The sequence below is a fragment of the Oenanthe melanoleuca genome, chromosome 14 (assembly GCF_029582105.1).
Source record: "Oenanthe melanoleuca isolate GR-GAL-2019-014 chromosome 14, OMel1.0, whole genome shotgun sequence".
In the NCBI taxonomy this organism is placed as follows: domain Eukaryota; kingdom Metazoa; phylum Chordata; class Aves; order Passeriformes; family Muscicapidae; genus Oenanthe; species Oenanthe melanoleuca.
In genome coordinates, this window is record NC_079348.1 from 13,913,941 (window position 1) to 13,935,455 (window position 21,515).

Genomic DNA, 21,515 nt, shown 5'->3' on the forward strand with positions numbered 1-21,515 from the left:
AGAGAGGGGACGCTGGGCATGGCTCGTGTCGGGGATGGGGGGCACCTCCGAGCATGGGGACCTGGGCTGGCACTGCTCGTGTGGGGGCACGGTCCCCAGCACGGTGATAGCAGAAATGGGTGCCTCTCCCTTTGCGGGAATAAACCCCTGCAGGGCTCCTCTGGACACTGTCCCCAGAGTTCTGCTGGTGTGGGGTAGTGGGGCTCCCTGAGCTGCCTCAGCTTCTGCAGCTCCTTTTGGGGTGGAGAGGGAGAGCTGAGCATCACAGCACGGCTGTGTCCTCACTCATCCCCAAAGGTGGATGGCCCCAAGCATCACATCCTGAGCTGAGCTGATGTCCCCTCCAGCCACCACGGGTCACCAGCTCCTGGTAATGCCATACACGCCAAAGGAAACAGGGTGTTCCATGTTTCTTCCACCCTGGTGGTGTCCCCGCTGCACTGCACTGGCAGCGTGGCACAGGGCACGATGTCACCAGCACCTGGCACCACTGCTTGTACAGAACAGCTCCCAGCGCTGTCCCCAAGGCCTGGCCATGGCAGAGTGACCCCTGGGCTCCACCAGTGCAGGAGCCATTCTGGGGGGCTGTGACCCAGCTTTTTCTCGGGGAAGGGGGCAAACAACAATTCCCCAAGAGTGGGAGCAGGGGGAGCCCCTGAATCCAAGATGAGGGGTGGGAAGGAGGCAGTGGTGTGGAATAGGGGGTGGGGGAGGATGGATCAGAACAGGCAGAAAGGCCAGCCCTTGGCTGGACACCATGGATGGCCATGGAGTGGAGGACCAGTGGGAGGGACCCACAGCCATGGGGGGATGCTGAGAGGTGGATACTCCATGGAAAAGAGGGGTGCCTCCCCCCAAAAAACATGGAGAGAGATGAGTGCCCCCACTCTTATGGAAAGAGGGCACCAAGTCTGACTCCAGGTTCCCCCTGGCTCCAGATGCCCCCCCACCTCCATCCCAGCACTGAGCTGAGCCCTGATGTTCTCATCAGGTGTGGGCAGCACTGGCAGGGCTGAGCCTTTAAACACAGCCTGGCTCAGCAGGACCCACACCAGGGCCAGCATCCTCTGCCTTTGCCTCCTGCCGTGATTCCCAGTGCAGGCAGCACTCCCTGCCCTCCCCAGGAGCCCCCAGAGGGACCAGTGTCCATCAAGGTGGGATCCATCCCCGTCCCCACAAACGTTAATGCCAGCACAGAGCTTCTAAAAAACCAAGTACAAACTTTATTTTGTTTCTTTACAAAGGCACGAGCCTCTTTTTTTTTTCAACTTTCTTAACAAAATAGAATAGCTTCTCAATCAACACAAAGACCTGAAAATTGTAAAAAAAATACAAAAAAAAAAAAAAAAAAAAAAAACAACCAAAACAAAAATGAAATAAACAAAAAAAAAAAAAACAAAAAAAAAAATAGGGGAAAGGAACCGAGAAACAGCTGCAGCTGGGGGGGAACCTACTGAATACCACCGAGGCTCTACACACGACTGGCCTAAAACCCTACAGCTGGGTGGGGGGCAGCAGGGCGAGGGGGGGACGCACAAAACAGGGACCCCCCACCCGCCACAACAGACCCAAGCGACACAATCACGAAATAGAAAAGCTCTTCAGAGCTGACAGACCCCACAAACCAGGTTAAGTGCTTAAAGGAGGGATGGGAACGGGGTGGCGGGACAGGGATGGGCACGGGGACAGGGATGGGGTATAAAAATCAGCCCCCAACCTGCCAGCCCTGTGCCAAGGAGGTGGGTGTTGGAAATGCCACGGAGGGGTGGTACATGCCAGCCCTCCCACCGTGCTCCAGTGGCATCATGCCAGGATTATTTTACTCTCCAAGGGGGTTTTCCCTGCCCCATGTGGGGTGCAGGAGCCATGGTGGTACCCCGAAGTCAGGGATCCCTGTCCTGCCTTTGCTGCCACGTCACTTGGCATCTCCCCCCTGCTTAAAAACGAACATTTAATTAAAAGAAAAAAATAAAACACAAGAGAAGGAAAAAACAAAATTAAGATCCCAACCAAAGGCCTGTCCCAAGGGAACACCACCAGGAACAGCAGGGCTGCTGCCAGCTTGGCAGGGTTCCCTGCGGGCAGGCGGGTGGGGGGTGATAAACTGGGGTGGGGGGCTGTGACCCCCACCCCAAATGCCCCCCACCATGCCCCGAGCCCCCTGGGCCCCACTGCAGCCACCCCAAAGCCCCCCGCCCCCCTGAGAGCTGAAGGGTGACCTTTGCCTGCCTCTAACGCTCTGCTTTACAGTATTGGAAAAAGGTCATAAAAGAGACCCAAATCGCGTTGTATTTTTTAAAAATTTCAGCATATTCTCTGACGTTCCCCCCCACCCTGGCTCTCCTCCCCAGCTGCTGGGGGGTGTCAGGGCAGCTCCCCGTCCCCCGAGGGCTCCTCTTTGCTCTGGTCCATGGAGTCACTGTCGTTGCCCTCGGTGTCGGAGGCGGTGTCGGAGGCGGAGGGCTCGGGGCAGGCGCGCGCGGGGGTGACGATGACGGCGCGTCTCTGCTCCTCTTCCTGCAGCTGCTTCTCCTGCGTGCCCTCGATGTGCTGGATGGCCTGCCCGGGCACACAGCGGCTGTCAGGACCCATCCCGGGGCGTAGGGACCCCCCTGAGCCCCCACTGCCAAACCCCCGCCGCTCCCCAGCTCACCTGAACGATGGTGTCCAGGTTTTGCCGGGACGTGGAGACCGTGTTGATGACCGAGGACGGGCCCATGGTGACCACGGTGACATGATGGGAGGGAGGCGGCGCTGGAACGATCACGGTGGGGTGGTGGGTGGGCGCTGGGGGAGCGTGTGATGGCAGGAGCTGGGGACAGAAGGGGAGCCCTGGGTGAGCAGGGAGCGAGGCACGGCGGCGTGGGGAGAACGCTGCCAGCTCACTCGGCTGCTCCAGCTCTCCATCCCAGTGGATGCCAGCTGAAAGCTGCTGCCACCTCAGCTTTGCAGAGTGGAACATGAAAGATTCCCCGCATCCCAAAGGGCAGTGATTTGGGCTGTGAAGCCAGGAGAGGCAAGTGCCAGCCCCTGCGTGGCCAGGAATTCCCCCCACCCCTCGTTTGAGCAGCGGATGGGAAGATCCTCCCTAGCAGGAGGCTATGGAGAGTTCACCTAAAAATAGGCTGAACTTCCCCGGGAGGCGGCCAGCAGGGACCCTGCAGGGACACGGCTCTGCTGAAGCCCAAGGAGCGGGGAAGAAGCTGCTGCTCCTCCCTTTGAAGCTCCTGGAGTGGCATGGCCTTGGGCTGGGCTCGAGGGCGACAGTGCACAGGGACCTGTGCTGGCACAGCACTCATCTCCTCCCTGCACCACTGGCAAATCCAGCAGTCTCGAGGGAAAGGCTGAAGGTGCCCATCCCCACGGCCTGCCAGCCTGACACTCCCCTTTCCCAGCCTGCTGGGTGGCAGGGAGTGGTTTGGGGATCCCTGGAATGCAGTGGGAGTCACACAGAGAAAGGTGAAGCCCCTGAGATGAGACCCTCTCTGGCAACAAGTGACCTTCCCTGTACAAACCCTTCTGTGCCAGGGAAGGGAGCCACCTGGAAGCCACCACGGGTGGTCCAATCCAGTCCCTCCCTGAAATACAGGGTGCCCCCAAGCACAGCCCCAAGCACTGGGGGGGCTTTGGGCCACCCCTTTCCCAAATCACTAAGAGTGAGAGCTTTGCTGGGTTATCAGTGCCCACAGGAGGTGCCAAGCCCATCACAAAATCAACCCCCACGTTTCAGTACCTGGGGGTGTCTGGGGTGCACTCACCTGGGTTCGGATCTGCTGCTCACGCTCGAGTTTCTCCTGGTGCAGCAACCTCACCTGCTCCTGCTGCTGCTGGAGCTGCACCTGCTGAGCAATCACCTTCAGCTTCTCAGGGTACATGTGGGCCTCCAGGGAGCGAACCTGCGGGCCAGGGAACCCCAACATCAGTGGGGAGTCCAGTACGGCCCCACTGAACCCCAGCTGTCCCCTCAGTGGGAGCCAGGAAGCCCCGGATGAGCACGGAGTAGCAACGTCCAGAACAGGTGTTGAGTGACCCCAGAGCACTGCTGGGGGTCCTGGGGACATGGCAGAGGCTGCAAGAAGGCACCAGGCCTCACCTGCTCCTCCAGCATCATGCGGACCGAGCGCTCCTTGTCCAGCTGCTGCCGGAGCTCGATCATCTCCCGACGCAGATCCTCGGCCTTCTCGTCCTCCCAGATGTCCGGGGAGCCAATCCCCTCGTCCTTGTCCTCTGCCCGTCGCCGTTTCGGGGAGGAGCCACTGAATTCCTGCCGTGGGAATGTGGTGTCAGGGACAGGGAGCTGGCACGGATGCTGTCCCTGCCATCCAGACAGATGTCACTCCCCACCACAGCTCCATGCAGGAAAGGATCTACCTGGGGTTGTGCTTGATGCTTGGGGACAGATGGGCTCCTGCCTGTGCCAATCTGATTCTCACACTGTGACATCCAGGGCAGTTCATCCCCAACACCCCAAATGGGTGGAAATAACGGAAAATGGGACCCCAACCTTTCTCCCCCTGCCACGTAAGAGATGCCAGGCTGAACTGGGGCTCCCTGCCCTGCCAGGGGAAGGGAAACATCTCCACTCTCTGGCTGAGCAGAGTAGAGGGTCCCACCCTGAGCCCAAGGAACTGCAATGATATCCCCACCCTGGCCAGCCAGGATTGTCCCATCCCCTCCTGTCCCATCCCTGGGGCAATACCTGGATGAACCGCTTGAGCTGGGTGTTCTGCTGCAGTAGCCGAGTCTTTTCCTGCTCCAGGGAGAAGATGTACTCGGCTGTCTGCTGGAGGATGGCTGCCTGTGGGGGAGCCAGGAGGGACATGCTGAGGCAGGGGACCCCAGTGTCCTCCCCTTGATGAGCTCTGCAAGCAGCACTGCTCCTTGCTGTCCCTGGTGTCTCCTCCCAGAGTGGGCTTCACCCCAGGTTTCCCCTGGGATTTCCACCATGGTGAAACCCTCCAATTCACCCACCTTGGGAAGCTCCTTCTCACCCCACTCCCCTCCTCACTCAGGAACGTGTCACCCTGCTCCCTGGGCACTGGGGGCTGTCACACACTCCCAGCCCACTCCAGGACACCGGGCTGGGAATGCACACCCACTCCTGCAGGGAAACCTCCCCAGGAGAGAGCTCCATCACTGAATTAACACCCAAATACCCCCAACTCCACTTTCAGCCCCTCCACGTGCAGCACCAGCACCGTGCATCCTGCTCACCTTGCTGAGCTTCTCCCCATCCGTGTGTGGGATGAGGGTTTTCAGGGACTGGAAGCCAGCATTGATGCTCTGCATCCGCCGTCTCTCGTTGCTGTTGGCGATTTCCCTGCGTATCCGCCGCTCCTGGTCCCGCTGGGTCTCCGGAGTCAACGGGATGTTGGCCAAGCTGTGAGAGAGACCCAGGGTTAGGGAGGAGGGGGCTGCACCCCTGCATGCCCCCTTGCTCTGCAATGATGGTTCCAAGCCACCAAAGGGACGGGTAACACAGAGGGGACGATGGCTGCAGTGCTGGGAATCGCTGAAGCAGGTGGGTGGGTTGCTGCAGCCCTGTGTCCAGAGCCTGGGGGGATGCATTGGCTGAGCACTGGCTCTGCTGCAGCCCCACTGGGCTCAGACACTGCCCAGGGCCCAGCCTGGGTGAGGGGAGACAGGGACCCCCAGGTGGGGAGGGAGCTGCGGGCTGGCCGGCTGTGTCCCCGCGGGGCCAGCCCGCGTGTGTGGCCGCGGGAAGGCGGCTCCCTCCCTCCCGCCCCGCTGATGGCTTCCAGATGACAGCTCCCAGCAGAGAAGCCCCCGTCCCACCCCAAGCCGCAGCTCCTGCCTGCTTCCTGCCGCTGCCTCCTCGCCCCCCACGCCCTTGCCCCGCAGATGGGCGGGGAAATGCCTCCTGGAGCCGGCGATGATGCCGGCGTGGAGGGCGAGGGATCCGGGCAACCAACAGGTCCAGAGCACCAGACCTGAGCAGAGCCCGCTCCCGTGGGGTCCAGCTTCACCCACACCCCCGAGGAAAGCAGGGCAGAGGTTTTGGATCACCCCGTGCCAGCTCTCCCCAGAGGCAGGCGCCCAGCACCCGCTGGCGCCGGGGATGCTGCGAGGCACCAGAGACTAAACAGGAGCTGGGCCGGCGGCAGCAGGAGAGATAAGACGGGCTCCAGCCAGGTGCCCGGCGGCTCCGGGACGGGGAGATGGCAACATTCCTCCCAGAGCACTGCCAGAGCCAGGCTGAGAAGCAAAGCCCAGCATCCTGCCCTCAGTGCCCTCCACAGAGGAGCCACAGGGATTTGGGAGCGCAGGGATCTAGAGGATACGTGCAGCACCACCGTGTGCCCAGGCTGTGACCAGAGACTCTCAGGCCACTCATCCCTGCCTGCTGCAGCTGGGGGATGCACCACAACTCATCCAAGATACACAGGGATGGGGGAAGACCCAGCTCATCCCAGAGGGATGGGAAAGGATCCTCACCCAGCCTAAGAAGGGGATGAATTCCAGCTCTGTCCAAGGGCACGGGGGAGGATCCCAGCTGTGCCCAGCAAGACAGAGAAAAGTATCTCAGCTCATCCCAAGCAGATAGGGAAAGATACCAGATTACGCTAGAAGGATGGAGAAGGATCCCTGCTCATCCTAGAGGTATAGGAAAGGATCCCAAGGGGATGAGGAAGGACCCAGCTCAGCCCAGGGGGGCCAGAAAGACATTTGCCCCCAACCTCTGGGGCAATATCCCAGTACCAAGCACCCACTGCACTGGCTCCCTCACATGCAGTCCTGGGGGTGTGGAGCTGGGATGGGTGCCCAGGGGTCTGCCCCTCTCCCTTGGAGCAGCCTCTGCTGCATGGACCAAGAGCTGCTTGCAGTAGGATTGTGGCACAGGGCTCCCATCTGGTGGTGGCTGTCACCCACCTCCCTGCTCCAGCCCCAAACTTCTCCCCAAAACACATCAAACCCTGCAGGTCTTGGAGACATTGTCCCTCTTGGGGTAAGGAGGTGGCTGGAGCACTGCTCCAGGATGTTGGACCACCAGACACTTAAGGGTGATGGGATGGAGAGGCCCAGGACTGGGCAGCGCGGAAGTGGTTTCTTAAATACTGGGAAAGGAGGAAGAGCCTGCTTCCTCACCGGCAGACCTCCTGCAACCTGCCCCAGCTGCTCTTCCTGGGAAGAGACCTGAGAAGTGACAGCAAAATGCAGAAAGGGCAAAAACCCAGGGATTCAGATACCCAGCATGGCCAGGGCGGCACAGAAGCAGGGGGAGCAGGTGGCACCCACTGGAGCCCCTGGAGTGTCTCCAGCTTGGTGCTGGTGCTGTGGCGAGCAGAATTTGGTCCTTCCCATGCTGGGAAGGACATTTCTCTCACCTGGACCTCGAGGGAAACAAACCCACGTGGGTGTTGGAGCCAGGCACAAGGCCCATGGCAGATGCCCTGCTGTCCACTCATGTCCAACAGTGATCACAACCTGTGCCGTGGCTGTGCTGGCACGGCCACGTGGGCAGGGTGTCCTCAAGCTCCTTGAGGTCACAGGTAGGGTGTTCCCCAACTTGCAGGCAGGGCATCACCAAGTTCACAGGCAGGGCATCTCCATCCTTCCATGAAGGACACTTCCAAGCTTACAGGGTCAGGGTATAACTGAGTGTACAAGCAGGGTACAGCCAAGTGTCCCCAGCACCCCCAGCTCACAGGCAGGTGTCCCCCAGCACCCCGAGCTTGCAGGCTGAGTGTCACCCAGCGGTCTGAGCTCCGGGCAGGGGGTCCCCGAGCTCGGGGCGGTGGGAGGGAAGGCTGCTGCTCCCCGAGCTCTGCCCCGTGCCGGGTCAGCGTGGGGCCGCGCAGCCCCAACCTCGGGCGGGACGGCCGCATCCCCGCGCCCATGCAGGCAGCTCCCGGCCCACGGCCCCGCAGTGACCAGCGCCAGGGACCCCCGCGCAGCCGCCCCCCCGCCCTGGGTCGCTGCCCCACCGCGGCACCTCCGGGGGGGCTCAGGTGCGGCCACTGCCCGGGATGGCCGGGACGGAGCCCCCCCGCCGCGGGGCAGCGCCCCGAGGGTCGGGCCCCCAACACGTGCCGTGGGGACACCGGGGCCCGGCGGCTCGGGCCGCCCCACGGCGGGGGCTCGGCGCTGCCGGGGGCGGGAGCTCCAGGCCCGGGGAGGCTGGGGGGGAGCTCGGGGCCCGCGCCCCCCTCCCGCCGCCCGCCGGTCCCCGCCGAGCCCCCCGGCCGCGCCCCCCCGCCCGCCGGGGCTCCCCGCGTGTCCGCGGGCTTTGTGCCGCCGCTCCCGCACTACATGTCCCGGCAGCCCCGGCCGCGACCCGCCTCCTCCGGGCGGCTGCAGAGTCACGGCCAGGCCCGGCGGTAAACACACACACACCCCCGCGCCCCCCGGACCCGCGCCCCGCGCCCCCCGCCCCGGGCGCGCCCCGCCGCCGCCGCGGGCCCTGCCGGGGGTGCGGGCGCGGCGCTCCCCGCCCGGGCCACGCGCGGCCGCCGGTCCCATGTGCGCGGCCGGGACCACGTGCGGCCGGTGGGGCCGCGGCCGCCGCGCCGCTGCCCCCCGCTCTCCGCTCCCCCCTTCCCCGCCATCCCCCCCCGGTCCTCCCGAGACCCCCCGAGCCCGGGAATCTCCCGGCGCCCCCCCCACACCTGCAGAGCCCGCCGATGACCTCCTTCTCGGATTTCCTGAAGTGCTGCAGGGCCGGCACCTTGGGGGCCGGCACCATGAAGTACTCCATAACGGGGGGCGGGGGGCCCGGTTCAGCCCAGCCCGGCTCGTCCCGGCCCGGTTCAGCCCCTCCCGGCCCGGCTCCGGCCTCTGCCCGCGGCCCAAGGCGGGAAACAGCTGGAGCGAGCGCGGCTCCCGCCCGCCGCCGCCGCCGCTCCCCCGCCCGCCCCCGCCCGCCCGGCGCCGCCCCCGCCCCGCACCGGCCCCGCGTAAACAAAGGCGGCGGGAGGGGCCGCGGCGCGGCCGGAGCGGCACCGGGACACGGCGGCGGGACGCGGCGGGGCGGGGGGCGACTGGAGCGGCCGGGACGGTACCGACCCGTGCTGGCACCGGCCCGTCACACCGCGTCGCCTCCTGACCTGCCTCCATCCTATTCTACTCTATCCCGTGCTACTCTATCCTACCCCACTCTATCCTATCCCAGTCTGTCCTATCCCACTCTGTCCCATCCTACCCTCATCCTGCCCTGTCCCCAACCCAGCCCACCCTGTACCATCCTAAACTGTCCCCATGCCACTCCTATCCTATCCTATCCTATCCTATCCTATCCTATCCTATCCTATCCTATCCTATCCTATCCTATCCTATCCTATCCTGACCTGTCCTCATCCCATGACACCTCATTCTATCCTGACCTAGCTCCATCCCATCCTACCCTATCCTATCCTGTGTCCATTCCACCCTACATCATTCCATCCTGCATCTAGTTCCATCCCATCACCTGTCGTGACCCTATCTCATCCTATCTCAATGTGACCTCTCCCCATCCCACCTCATCCCAGCCCATCTTGCCATAGCTCTGTCCTCCCCTCCTCTACCCTAGCCCATCCTGACCTGTCTTGTCTCTATCCCATCCTATCCTCATCCCATCTTGTCCTAGTCCAATGCCATCCTACCCAGACCTGACTTGTCCCTATCCCATTCCCATCATACCCTATCCTCTCTCCATCTTAACTCATCCAATTCAATCCAATCCAATCTAATCCAATCCTATCCTATCCCATCCAATTCTATCTCAGCCCATTCTGATCTGCCTCCTCTTCATCCTATCCTATCCTATCCTATCCTATCCTATCCTATCCTATCCTATCCTATCCTATCCTATCCTATCCTATCCTATCCTATCCTATCCTATCCTATCCTATCCTATCCCATGGTATCCTGACCTGTCTTGTTCCAGTCCCATCTAATCCTATCCCTTCCTGTCCAACCTCATCTGACCCTGTCCACATCATATCATCCCATCCCATCCCATCCCATCCTGCTTCCATCCTATCCTGCCTTTTCCCCATCCTACCTCATCTGCTCTACCCTATCTTACCCCATCCTACCCCATCCTGACCTGCCTTGTCCCTATTCCATTTTATCCCTTCCTATCCTGTCCCCATCCAATCCTCTCCTACATCCAGTTTGTCCCACCCCATTCTACCCTATCTCCATCCCATCCCACCTAATCCCCACCCCATCCTGTCCTACCCCACCCGGGCCTATCCTAGTCCTGTCCCATCCTTTTCCATTCAATCTGAATCCCTTCCCATCCCATCCCTGTTTCCAGCAGGGTCTGGATTCTGGGGGGCTCAGGGGGCTGGCTGGGGGGGAGGGGGGTCACAGCAGCCTTGGGTGTGTCACAGGGCTCAGGGAGTTGGGGGTGACGGGGATCCCATGGCTGGCAGAGGCATCCTGAGGGCTGATGAAGGGTTCTGGGAGCTGATGAGGAGCTTGGGGAGTTGATGGGAGGGCTGGGGGCTGTCAGGGGGCTTGAGGATCCGATGGGGGGCTCTGGGGCTGATGGAGTGGCTCTGAAAGCTGGCAGGGGACTCGAGAACTGCTGGGAGGGTCTGGGGTCTGGCAGGGGGCTGAAGGGCCTGGCAGGGGGGTTGGGGCTGCAGGGGCCTGGAGCTCACAGGGGGGGTGGGGGGCACAGGGGCTCCGGGTGGGGGTTCATGGTTTTGGGGGTGACAGGTTCATGTGGCTGGCAGGAAGGTTTGGGGGGGACTTCTGGGGAGCTGGCAGAGGGGTTCTGGGGGATGGGGGGGATGATAGGGGCTGTGGTGGGCTGTGGAGGTGGCAGAAAGATGTGGGGGCTGGCAGGAGCCATGTGGTACCTGAGGGACCTACCTGAGGCAGGTGACCTCCCCCACAGCCCCCCAGCGCTGCCGCCGTGGGTCCAGGGCCACCGGAGCGGGATCGCCAGGGGGTCCTGGGGGTGGGCTGTGCCCTGGAGGGGCAGGACCCGGCGCTGCGGAGCAGGGTGGGCTCAGCCCTCCCCCTCGCACAGCCGGCCCGCCGGAGCTGCAGGACAGGTTCTGCCGGGTGTCCCCTGGGCCCCTGCCCGGCCCCCGCAGGGGCCTCTCCGCGGGGCTGCGCGTCCCCCCACGGCGCGGGGACCACCGCGTCCCCTCCCTCCTATCGGGGACACAACGGCTTCTCCCCCTCCCGCAGGAAATCCCGCGGGGAGGGTGGGATTTCGGTCACCCGCGTGGAACGGTGCTGCCCTCCCGCGTCTCCCCTGCGTGCGGCGGGGATGGTGGGGACACAGCGGCCCCCCCACAAAAACCCCCCAAACCACGGGAGGATGTGGCTTCAGCCGCCTGTGTGGAGCAGAACTATCCCTCCATTCGTGTCCCCCGTTCTGCTGCGGGGCTCTTGGGGACACAGCAGCTCTGTCCCGCCACGCCCCCACAAAAAACCCCAAACTGCGGGTGGGATGGGGTTTCAAGTGACCGCGTGAGACAATTCTGCCCCTCACTCGCGTCCCACCTTTTGTGGGATGTTGGGGACACAGCAGCTCCCTCTCCACCCCGAAAGTCCGCATGGAACAGCGCTTCCTCCCCGTGTGTCCCTCCCTTTCGTAGGGAGGACACCGCATCTCCCCCTGCAAAAAAAAAAAACGAAAAAAACGAAAACAAAACAACCACGGGTGTTTTGTGGGGTGTGACTTCAGCCACCCGCCTGGGACAGTGCTGTCCCCCCCGCGTGTCCTCCCTTTCACAGCGGCGCTGCTGGAGACACTGCAGATTTAACCGCAAAAACAAACAAAAAACGCGAGGGGCAATGTTGTGTGTCCCCCCCAGCCCCCCCATTGCGGGGGGACACCGCAGCGACATTCCGCCCCCAAAATAAAATCACGGGTGGGGTGTGCCCAGCCACCCGCGTGGGCCCCGGGGGAGGGACCCCCCCGGCGCGGCTGCAGCATCCGGGCCGGCCCCGCCACATCCTGCCGCCGGAAGGAGCCGCGGCCCCGGGACAGCCCCCCCGCCGGTGACGTCATGCGGGGGCCCCCGCCAGGCGTGACGCCAGCCCCGCTCTGTGACGTCACGCGACGGGCGGGCGGCGCCGCTCCTGCGGGGAGGGGGATCCCCCCCAGCCCCCATTTCCCCGGTGTGACCCCCACGCTCCCCCCCCGTGAGCCGCCCCGGTACGGGGTGGGGGCTCCGGTGGGTGCCGCCCCCCGCCCCGCCACGTCCCCGGGGGGAGTGTGGGGGGAAGGGGACACGCGGGGGAGGGGGGTCGGCCCTGCCGCAGCGGCGGGGTGACCTTGTGCGGGGGGGTGGCGGGTCCCCCCCCCCCCCCCCGGGGCGGGGCTCGGTGCCCCCCGGTGCCCCCCGCGGGGGCGGGGAGGGGCCGCCCCCGCCCCCGCCCAGCGCCGCCCGCAGCCGGGGCCGGGCCGCTCGGTGCGGGGCGGCCATAAATCACGGCGGGCAGAGCCCCCGCCCCGCCGCCGCCCCCGGGACCGGGCAGGGGGGGCCCAGCCCCGCCGCCGCCACCCCCGCCCCCAGCCCCTGCGGATGTGGCGGAGCGGCCCGGCCGCCCCGCACCGGCCCCGGCACCGGCCCCGGGGGGCCCCGCTCCGCCGAGCCCCGCACCCCGCCCCGCTTCCCGCCCGGCGCTGAGCCCCCGCCGCAGGTACGATCGCGCTCCGGGCACCGCGCAGGGGAGGAGGACGATGAGGAGGATGCTGCCACCGCCGGGGGGAGGGGGGACCCTCCGAGGAGCCCCTTCCTCGCCACCCCCGGGGGTGCGGGGGTCCCTTGGCACCTGCAGCCCCAGCCCCCCCGCCCAGGGAGCGGGTCGGGGGGATGCGGCCCCGCCGCACCCCCGAGGGAGATGAGGAGAGGGGACTTCCCCGCTGCCCGCTGGGTGCCGGGGGGGGTGACCGTCACCCGCCGTCCCCCCGCACCCCCGGCGGGTGTCCTGACCTTGGCCGTGGGGCGGGGGCTGCGGCGGGGACGTGCTGGGTGGCACTGCCCGGTTGCGGACACCTCCGGGGACACACCGGTGTCCCCATGGTGCGAGACGGGAGAAGGGGTGGCATTGGGTGGGGGGGGGGTGCAGGGCGTCCCCATCCCGGTCCCGCGCCGGCGGTGCCACCGCCCGGCAGCCACCCGTCACCCCGGTTCCCTTCGCGGGGGGCTCCCGATGCCCATCGTGAGAAGTGACAGTCCCCACCACGGGGGGTGACAATCCCACGGCCTCGTGGGGCTGAGGCGTGGGGTGGCCAAGCCCAGGCTGCGCCATTGCGGGGTGATTTGGGGACTAGGACGGTGTGACCCCCTCCCGGAGGTGCCAGCAGCGGGGACCACAAATCGTCCCCGATGTCCCTAGGCGCTGCTGCAGGCGCTCGTTCCCTGCCCAGCATGGAGAAACCCTGCAGCCAGTGGACACCTCCCCTTCCCCATGCCTTTGTCACCCTGCTGTCACCACCTCCCCCAAGCAGGGTCCCCGTGTGCCCCCATCCCCAGGATGCTGCCGCGCCCAGGGTGCTGATCCGCTGGCTGCCGGGGACCACCCCGCTGCTGTCCCCGCCTGCTCCAGCTGTGTCCCCAGGCAGGGGTGGCAGGGGCCCTGCTGCTGGTGGGGCTGCTCCCGGGGTGGCAGCGGGCTGGTGTCAGTCCTCTGCCAGGATCCCCACTGCTCCCACACGCCCGGGAAGGGGGGAACCTTGGCACCGGCCTCAGCTCGGGGAGCACAGCCATATCCACTCCTGGGGAAACCTTTGGCAGCTGCCGTCAGCCCGGCTGGCGTGGGGTGACGGGTGCTGGAGGGCCACAGTGACAAGATGGAGCTACCAGCAGGATGTGACCCCCCCCCCACCCCTCCCAAACCCGGTGGGCTATTGTGAGCAGTGCCAGCACCATCTGCAGTGGGACAAGCAGCGATGGCGGGTCCCACGGGCGCCCGTGTCCTGCCAGCAGCCGTGGGGACAATGACCCGCATCCTGCCAACCCACCCACCCTGCCCTGGCACGGGGGGCTCCGGGACTGCCCCCCGTCGCGGCGGTGCCAGCCCGCCGCTGCCAATTGCCACGGCGGCGGAGACCGAGCCCTGCCTGCAGCGCTGGCACCGCTCCCACCCCCCGAGCCCCGGGGTCACCATCCCCCGGCGGTGGCACTGGCATCCCTCCCCGCCGCCGTCCCCGAGCCCACCGCGCCGCGGGAGCCTCTGCCCCGCGGTCCCTCTGTGCTATTCCTGGCGGGTTTGGGGCTGCAGGGGGGACACACGACACCCCGGCGATGCCAGCAGCCTGGAGACCTGGCACCCCGCCGGCTGCACCGGGGTCACCCCGGGTCCCCCAGCCGTGCCGGCGGCCGGGCAGTGTGGGGGGCCCAGGGGACCCCAGCCCGGCTGCTGGAGATGGGGGGGCTCCCCCCGCGCCCGGGCTCCATCCCAGCGGCCCCCACCCGAACTGGGAAGCCCCTGGGCCCAGCCCCGCTCCGGACTGGTTTGAACTGGTGTGGCGGGGGGGAAGCTGGGCTGGGGCTGGGCTGGCAGCGCCTGGCGCGGGCAGGAGAGGCCATGGGGGGAGAGCAGGCAGGGACAGGCAGGAGAGGGCAGGGGCCTCGCGCGGGGGCCGCAGGTGCTGGGGCGTCCGGCCAAGCCACCGCAGGGCTTGTCCCCGTCCCCATCCCGGCGGGGCCCCCGCGGCGCCCGGTTTCCCGAGGCCGCGTGGTTTGGCAGCCGCCTGCTCGCCCGCCCGCGGCCGCGCTGGGAGCCCTGGCGTCAGCGGCTGGAGGCCCCTTTCCCACCCATCCCGCCGGGGGTGGCTGCGGTCCCCACCCAGCACCGCCCGCACCGGGACCCCCCAACCTCCCGACGCTGGGGACGCGAGGACACGACCGTCGTGGTGGCACCAGCAGTGACGCCTTGCCCGGCCCCACGGCGGGACCACCGTGCCTGGGGGGCTGCCAGCACCCTGTCCCACTCGCTGGGCCGGGGTCCTGCTGCGACACCCCAGCTGTGGGCTCCTGCCCCTGTGTCTGTCTGTCCCCGAGCCGTGCCACCAGGCTGTGGGGCGCATGGGGATTGCTGGAGCCTGAGAACCGTGGCGGGGCTCAGAGTGGGGACACCCCACGGGCACATCCCGCAGGGTGAGGACCCCCCCAGAGGGGAAGGGCCCCACTGTGGGCAGACCCATGGCCGGGAAAGCTCAGCGAGTCCCAGGAGATGGGACGCTGAGGTGGGGCAGCTCCACAGCGGTGGGAGGAGGTGGATGCTCAGGCGGGGACCCCCCCCGCCCTCCTGGAGAGGAGGGACCCGGCTCGGGGGCTGACCCCACGGCCAGGGGCGGCTCAGGGTGATGAGATGCTGTGGGGCAGCTCCTCCCACCCCGGGAGCCAGGCACAGGAACCCCCCCTGGGGCCGGCCCCTCGGCCAGCACAGGGGTGCAGGCGGGGGGTCCCCGCCCCGCCGCCCGGGCCCCATGCCCCCCGCGGCTCCTCCGCATTCCTCAGCGTCTGAGCCGGGCTGGACCCCCGCCAGCGCGGGGGGCCCCTCCGGCGGGGCAGGGCGGGGGCCGGGCCCCCCGGGGCGGGGTGGGGATGGAGGGGCCCCCCCGCTGCCACGTGTGCTGGGTGCGCCGTGCCCCCCGACACGGCCCCTCGGCCGCCCCCACCCTGCCCGGGGCGATGCGGGTGGCCGCGGGGGCACAGCCGGGGGACGGCATCGGCTCCGGCTCGGCCGCTCACCGCTGCACCGAGCTGCCCGTTCTCAGCTGCCCGCCAGATGTGCGGCGGCCGAGCCGCGAGGGTGGCATTGTGCTGTGCCGGTCCGTGCCGTTCCGTGCCACGCCGTGCGGCCGGCAGCCCCTGCTCGGCCCCGGCAGCGGCGGCGGCGTTGGCCGGCGGGGAAGGGGCCCCGGCGGGGGAGGAAGCTCTGCCGCCTCCGGGGCTGGGGCCAGCGGGCTCGGCCGCCCGGGTCACCGCCGGGATGGTGGCCGCCACCGCCCTCCTCTCTCGCTGGGAAAGGCCTCGCTGGGGCAGGCCCGCGGGGACTGACAGACAGACGGATGGATGGATGGATGGATGGATGGATGGATGGATGGATGGATGAACAGATGCGGGGGGAGGAATGGGGACACCACAGCTCCAGCGCCGCGGGTGCCCAGGGGATTTGGCAATCCCCGGCAAGGTTTGGTCATGGGCCAAAGGGCTGTGCTGGCGACACGGAGAGGACACGCTGGGGACACCGAAGGGCCGGGGTGGAGGGGGGGCCCGGTGCCATGCCCTGCCCTTTGCCCGCTGCGGGAGGGGGCCGCGGCAGGGCGGCCGGAAGGGACGGCACGGTCTCCGTGCCAGCAGCGTGTCCTCCAGCCCGGGCACTGCCATGGGGCCGGACTGGGGCGATGCTCTGGGTGACACCGGTGCCCCCCAGCCCCGCAGTGACCCCTGGCTGTCCCCCGCAGAGCCCACCCCGGCACCATGCATTCCCTGGAGGAGCCCCTGGACCTCAAGCTGAGCATCTCCAAGCTGCGAGCTGCCCGCGAGAAGCGGGGCCCCTCCGGCCCTCGCCCCCGCGCTCCGCAGCGCCCGGACACCCCGCCGGCCGGGGATGGCCGAGGGGGCGGCCGTGGGGGGCGCCGGGCCGTGCCAGCCCCGCCGTCCCCCGGGCTCCTGGGACACTCCAGGCTGCTGGAGCCGCGGGATGGACGCTTCCCGGCCGCCGTGCCGGTGGTGGACCTCAGCCTCTCGCCCCGCTCCGGGGGGGAGTCTCCGGCTGGCAGTGCCTCGCTGTCCCCTGAGCGCCAGGGCAGCGGGGACCTGCCCGGCCCCCTCACCCCACACGTAAGTACGGCCGTGGGCCCCCCGAGGTGTCCCCAGCCTGGGGACTGTGCCCGGACGGCGCTCCCGACCTCGGCAGCGTGCCCGGTGCTGCCGGTGTGCACACAGCCCGGGGCAATGTCCTGCCTGGCCCCCCTGGTCCCCGACCCCAGAGGTATCCCCGGGGTGGCTCCTGGGAAGTCTGGTTGGGGTCTCTGGGAGTCTCTGGGGCGTTTTGGGATCCCTGAGGGGGCTGGCAGATCTAGAGGGTTTCTGGGGAGTGCCTCAGGGGCAGGATCTCTGGGGGGTTCTGGCATTCCTGAGGGGCTGGGAGGAATCTCTGGAAGGGCTCGGGGAGGGGTCTCCATCCAGCTTGGTCCTGTCCCCCACCATTCCTCCATCCGGGCTCTGCTCCAGGATTTCCAGTCCCTGCGCTACATCGATGGCCTCCCCAGCTCCTTCCAGTTCTTCCTGCCGCTGGGGGCTGGGGGGGCCCTGCACCTGCCCCCCACTGCCTTCCTGCCCCCCAGCAAGGAGAAACGGCTCCCCCCCGAGCTGCCCCTGCCCAAGCAGCTCGTCTGCCGCTGGTCCAAGGTCAGCAGGGAGGGCTGGGGGTTGTGGGGGGTTGTGGTGGGGGTGTGTGGGAGCTTTGAGGGGGTGGAGGTGGTGATGAGGAGCTGGGAGACCACATGGGCATTGCAAGGATGGGCACGCAGGGGAATTTTGGGGCTGGGGAGAGGACATGGGGCTGGAAGGCCATGGCAGAGCTCTTTGGGGCTATGGGCAAGTTTTGGGGCTATGGGAGGCCAAGGAGGGACAGTGGGGCTGGAAAGGTGGTGGTGGGGAGGTGAGTGCTGTGCAGAGATGCTGGGAGGTGATATTGGGGCTGGGGGTCATGCAAGGAGCCATTTCCATTTCCCCAAATGCTGGTGCTGCAGCACATGGGGGGAGATGGATGGGATGGGATGGGATGGGATGGGATGGGATGGGATGGGATGGGATGGGATGGGATGGGATGGGATGGGATGGGATGGGGGGCAGGTGCTGGCCATGATGGGGGAGTGGCCCTCCTGGTGCCCACCCTGCTGGGCTCCCTCACCCCCAGCCTCCTGCCCACAGTGCAACCAGTTCTTTGACCTCCTGCAAGACCTGGTGGACCACGTCAACGACTTCCACGTCAAACCCGAGAAGGACGCGGGGTACTGCTGCCACTGGGAGGGCTGTGCCCGCCATGGCAGGGGCTTCAATGCCAGGTGGGCATGGGGGGCTCTGGGGTCTCTGGGGGGCTGCTGTGGGCAGGGCAGGGGATGTGCAGGGATGTGCAGGGGAAGGCTCTATCTGTCCCTCTCTCCCTCCCTTCCTCTCATGCAGGGTACAAGGGCATGGGGGGGCTGGATGACTGTGCTGGTCTGGATATCCCTGTTGTCTCACCCCATAGCCAAGGCACAGGGACAAAGACTTGCTCTGGAAATCAGGGCTGACCCACTCCCTAACATTCCCTCCCTCATGCTTCCATGGGCAGATGGTGATAGGACAAGGGTGAACAGTTTTAAACTAAAAGAGGAGAAATTTAGATGGGATGCTGGGTGGAAATTGTTCCCTCTAAGGATGGAGAGGTCCTGGCACAGGGTGCCCAGAGCAGCTGTGGCTGCCCCTGGTTTCCTGGCAGTGCCCAAGGCTGGGACACGGCTTGGAGCAGCCTGGGACAGTGGAAGGTGTCCCTGCCCATGGCAGGGGGGTTTGAAGGATACAAACTTTAAGGTCTTCCCAACCCATTCCACGATTCTGTGATTGCCCCAATCCCCGCAGGTACAAGATGCTGATCCACATCCGGACGCACACCAACGAGAAGCCGCATCGCTGCCCCACCTGCAACAAGAGCTTCTCCCGCCTGGAGAACCTGAAAATCCACAACCGCTCGCACACAGGTCAGCGCAGCCCCCGCCCTGCCCTCACCGTGCAGCTCAGGGGACACGGGGGACGCGGCAGGGCTGGTGCCCCCTGGCAGACCCGGTGCTGTCCCACAGGTGAGAAGCCCTACATCTGCCCCTACGAAGGCTGCAACAAGCGTTACTCCAACTCCAGCGACCGCTTCAAGCACACCCGCACCCACTACGTGGAGAAGCCCTACTCCTGCAAGATGCCGGGCTGCCACAAGCGCTACACCGACCCCAGCTCCCTCCGCAAGCACATCAAAGCCCACGGCCATTTTGTGTCCCCCGAGCACCCGGAGATGCTCAAGGTGCACCCGCCTCCCAAAACGCCCCTGGGCTCGGCGGAGGTGCCGTACGTTAACGGGGCGCAGCTCGTCATCCCCAACCCCGCCGCGCTCTTCGCTCCGCCGGGGCTGCCGGCGCTGCCCATCCCTTTGGCACCGGCACCGCTCGACCTCAGCGCCCTGGGCTGCGGGGCTGCGGGCGCGCTGCCCGCTCTGCCCGGGCCCGTCCTGCCCCTCAACGGCGGCCCCTTGAACTTGGCCAAGAGCCCGCTGCTGCCCTCGCCCTTCGCGGCGGGGCTGGGGCTGCCCGTCATGTCGCTGCTGGCCGGCGGGGCCAAGGCCGAGGGGGAGAAGGGCGGCGGGGCCGAGGGGCGGCCGCCCAAGGCGGGCAAGGGGCTGGAGAGCCGCAAGGAGCGGGGCGAAAGGACGGAGCCGGGGCGGCCGCGGGTGCCCCCCGAGAGCCTGGCGCTGCTGCCGGGGGCCGTGCTCGACCTCTCGGCCGGTGTCAGCTCGGGGGGCAGCCCCGAGGCGCTGCCCCCCGGCTGGGTGCTCATCCCCCCCGGCTCCCTGCTGCTCAAACCCGCCGCTGTCAACTGAGGGGTCCGACGATGCCCGGGGTCAGCCGCCGGCCCCGTGGGCAGATCCCGCTCCCTGGGGACGGGGGGCTCGGCCGCCTCCTCCCCCTGCAGCCCCGGCGGGGCCTCGCTCGTGCTTTTACCTGTCACGAAAGAAGAACGGACTCTTCTGAGAAAAGCAATAATCCCTCGGCGGCCGGAGCCGGCTGCGACCCCATGCTGGGGGCAGGTGGGGCACAGGGGGGTCCCCCTGCCCTTTCCCCGCCCCTCCCCGGCCCTGGGCAGCCGGATACGCCGCTATTTATTTCTCGACCAGCCCCCTGCTCCGACAGGGTCCCGCTTGGGCTCTCCTGCTCCCGCTGACACGGCGTCTCCCTGCCCGAGGCCTCGGTGCTGCTGTGGGGGCTGCAGCCCCCGGGCTCCTGCCGCACGGACAGCGGGGTGACAGCCGGGGGAACCGCCCGCTCCCGCAGCCCCGAGCCGTGCCCGGCCGTGCCATCCCAGCCCCGCACGGCCGGCAGGGCCGCGGGCAGTGCCGCAGCCACGGCACCCCGTGCCGGGCCCAGCTGGCTGGGCACTGCCGGCCTGCCGCCCGCCTCCTCCTCCTCTCCCGTCCCGCCGCCTCCCCGGCCCTCCCGTGACAAGGCACACGGCCGCGTGTGCTGCTCGCCGGGGGCACAGCCCCCCTCTAGCTACGTTCATACCTAACCACACCGCGAGCGCATGCGGGCAGCGCGGGCACCGGCTGCGGGCACCCGGCCGCTCCTCGGGATGCTCCCGCTGAGCCCCGGCCCTGGGGCAGCGCGCCCAGCCGCAGCACGGGCGCACTCGGAGCCCCCCCCGGGGGTCACACACATCGTCCCGCTGGCTCCGAGCCCCGGGGGTCTCCCCGGTGTTGCCCTCCCGCGCTGGAGGAGCCCCCGTGCCCGCAGGGAGCCGGTCTCCCTGCCCTCGGCTGCCCTAGCCCAGCATGGCCGCGGGCCCTCGACCAGGCCGCCCCGGCCGGTGAAACGTCTCCTCGCTCCTCGTCGGTTTGTTGTTGCACATTCCAGGACATCAGTATTTTAACGGTCTCGAAGTGCCTTTCTATCGTAGTTTCTGGGTTGTTTTTATTTTCCTCCTGTTGGGCTCCATCGCTGTTAGCGTAGCGTGTATGGACTGCACAAGTACGAGATAAGCTAACGACTGTAACACTATATTCGTCCAGGGGAGAGGAAGTTTATTAAGAAAACAATAAAGTGAAGTTGAAGTAAGTTCCTGTTTCAGTCCATGGTTGTAATGGCAAGGAACCCATGCTGGGGACAGAGGGGTGTAGGGGGGGACTGGTGTGACCTTGGGGGGCACGGCTGGCCCTGCCTGACCCCCAGCCGTGTCCCCACGCTCCTGCTCAGGCAGCCTCAGCACCAGTGAAGCCCTGCCAGCATCTGCGGGGTGAGCTGCAGGTGGGGACAGTCACAGGGTGTCCCCTCACAGCCCCTCAGCCCAACCCCGCAGCCATCCACACCGGGAGAAGGTAATGGCACAGCACTCCCAGGGTACGGAGCCAGAGGTAGCCATGCACTCAATCCAAGAGTATCCAACCTCCCCACTAAAAATAGCTCCTGCAGCCTCCTCCAGTGCCCTTTGAGCCCTGGCAGCCTCAGTGCTCTGGGGACAACCTTCTTCCCCAACCGCCTCCTCCTCCCCTGGGCAAACGCAGCCCCTCGCAGGGGCCGAGGGCAGGCAGGTCCCTGCTCCCTCCCCGGGTGTGGAGCAGCCAGGCCAGGTGCTGGAGGACACGGCGTTTATTAGCTACCTATAAGTTAAGGGTGAGGGGCACAGGGGGCAGGGGGGGCAGGAGTCACGTCTCAGCTTTCCGTCCCTTCTCCTTGTCGCCCTTGGCCTGGATGCGCAGCTCCTCGTCCAGCCGCTCCTTGGCTCTCACCACCTGCGGGACACAGGGCGACACACAGGGGTGGGTGACACGCAGGGGTGGGTGAC

The 21,515-nt window shown here is 66.8% G+C and overlaps 3 protein-coding genes across 4 annotated transcripts in view; 1 reads left to right on the forward strand and 2 right to left on the reverse strand.

Annotated features, from left to right (window-relative positions):
* Positions 1–1,198: 1,198 nt before the first annotated feature.
* Positions 1,199–8,853, reverse strand: TFAP4 (transcription factor AP-4). Its single transcript, XM_056503651.1, has 7 exons — positions 8,628–8,853; positions 5,215–5,380; positions 4,700–4,798; positions 4,094–4,264; positions 3,759–3,896; positions 2,654–2,812; positions 1,199–2,559 (listed from the first exon to the last, which is right to left on the reverse strand). Exons 1-7 carry the CDS (start codon positions 8,714–8,716, stop codon positions 2,365–2,367), a joined length of 1,017 nt encoding a protein of 338 aa, XP_056359626.1. The 5' UTR covers positions 8,717–8,853; the 3' UTR covers positions 1,199–2,364.
* A 3,508-nt stretch (positions 8,854–12,361) lies between these two features.
* On the forward strand, positions 12,362–20,788 carry GLIS2 (GLIS family zinc finger 2). The gene is made up of 6 exons (XM_056503798.1): positions 12,362–12,612; positions 16,388–16,766; positions 17,160–17,336; positions 17,862–17,995; positions 18,552–18,670; positions 18,770–20,788. Exons 2-6 carry the CDS (start codon positions 16,404–16,406, stop codon positions 19,555–19,557), a joined length of 1,581 nt encoding a protein of 526 aa, XP_056359773.1. The 5' UTR covers positions 12,362–12,612; positions 16,388–16,403; the 3' UTR covers positions 19,558–20,788.
* LOC130259482 (mitochondrial import inner membrane translocase subunit TIM16-like) overlaps positions 20,734–21,515 on the reverse strand; it is a 38,035-nt gene continuing 37,253 nt past the window's right edge. For both annotated transcript variants that reach the window (XM_056503796.1, XM_056503795.1), the window contains one exon: positions 20,734–21,462. In XM_056503796.1, the coding sequence (XP_056359771.1) occupies positions 21,376–21,462 (87 nt within the window). In that variant the 3' untranslated portion in view covers positions 20,734–21,375. The remainder of the gene's footprint in view (positions 21,463–21,515) is intronic.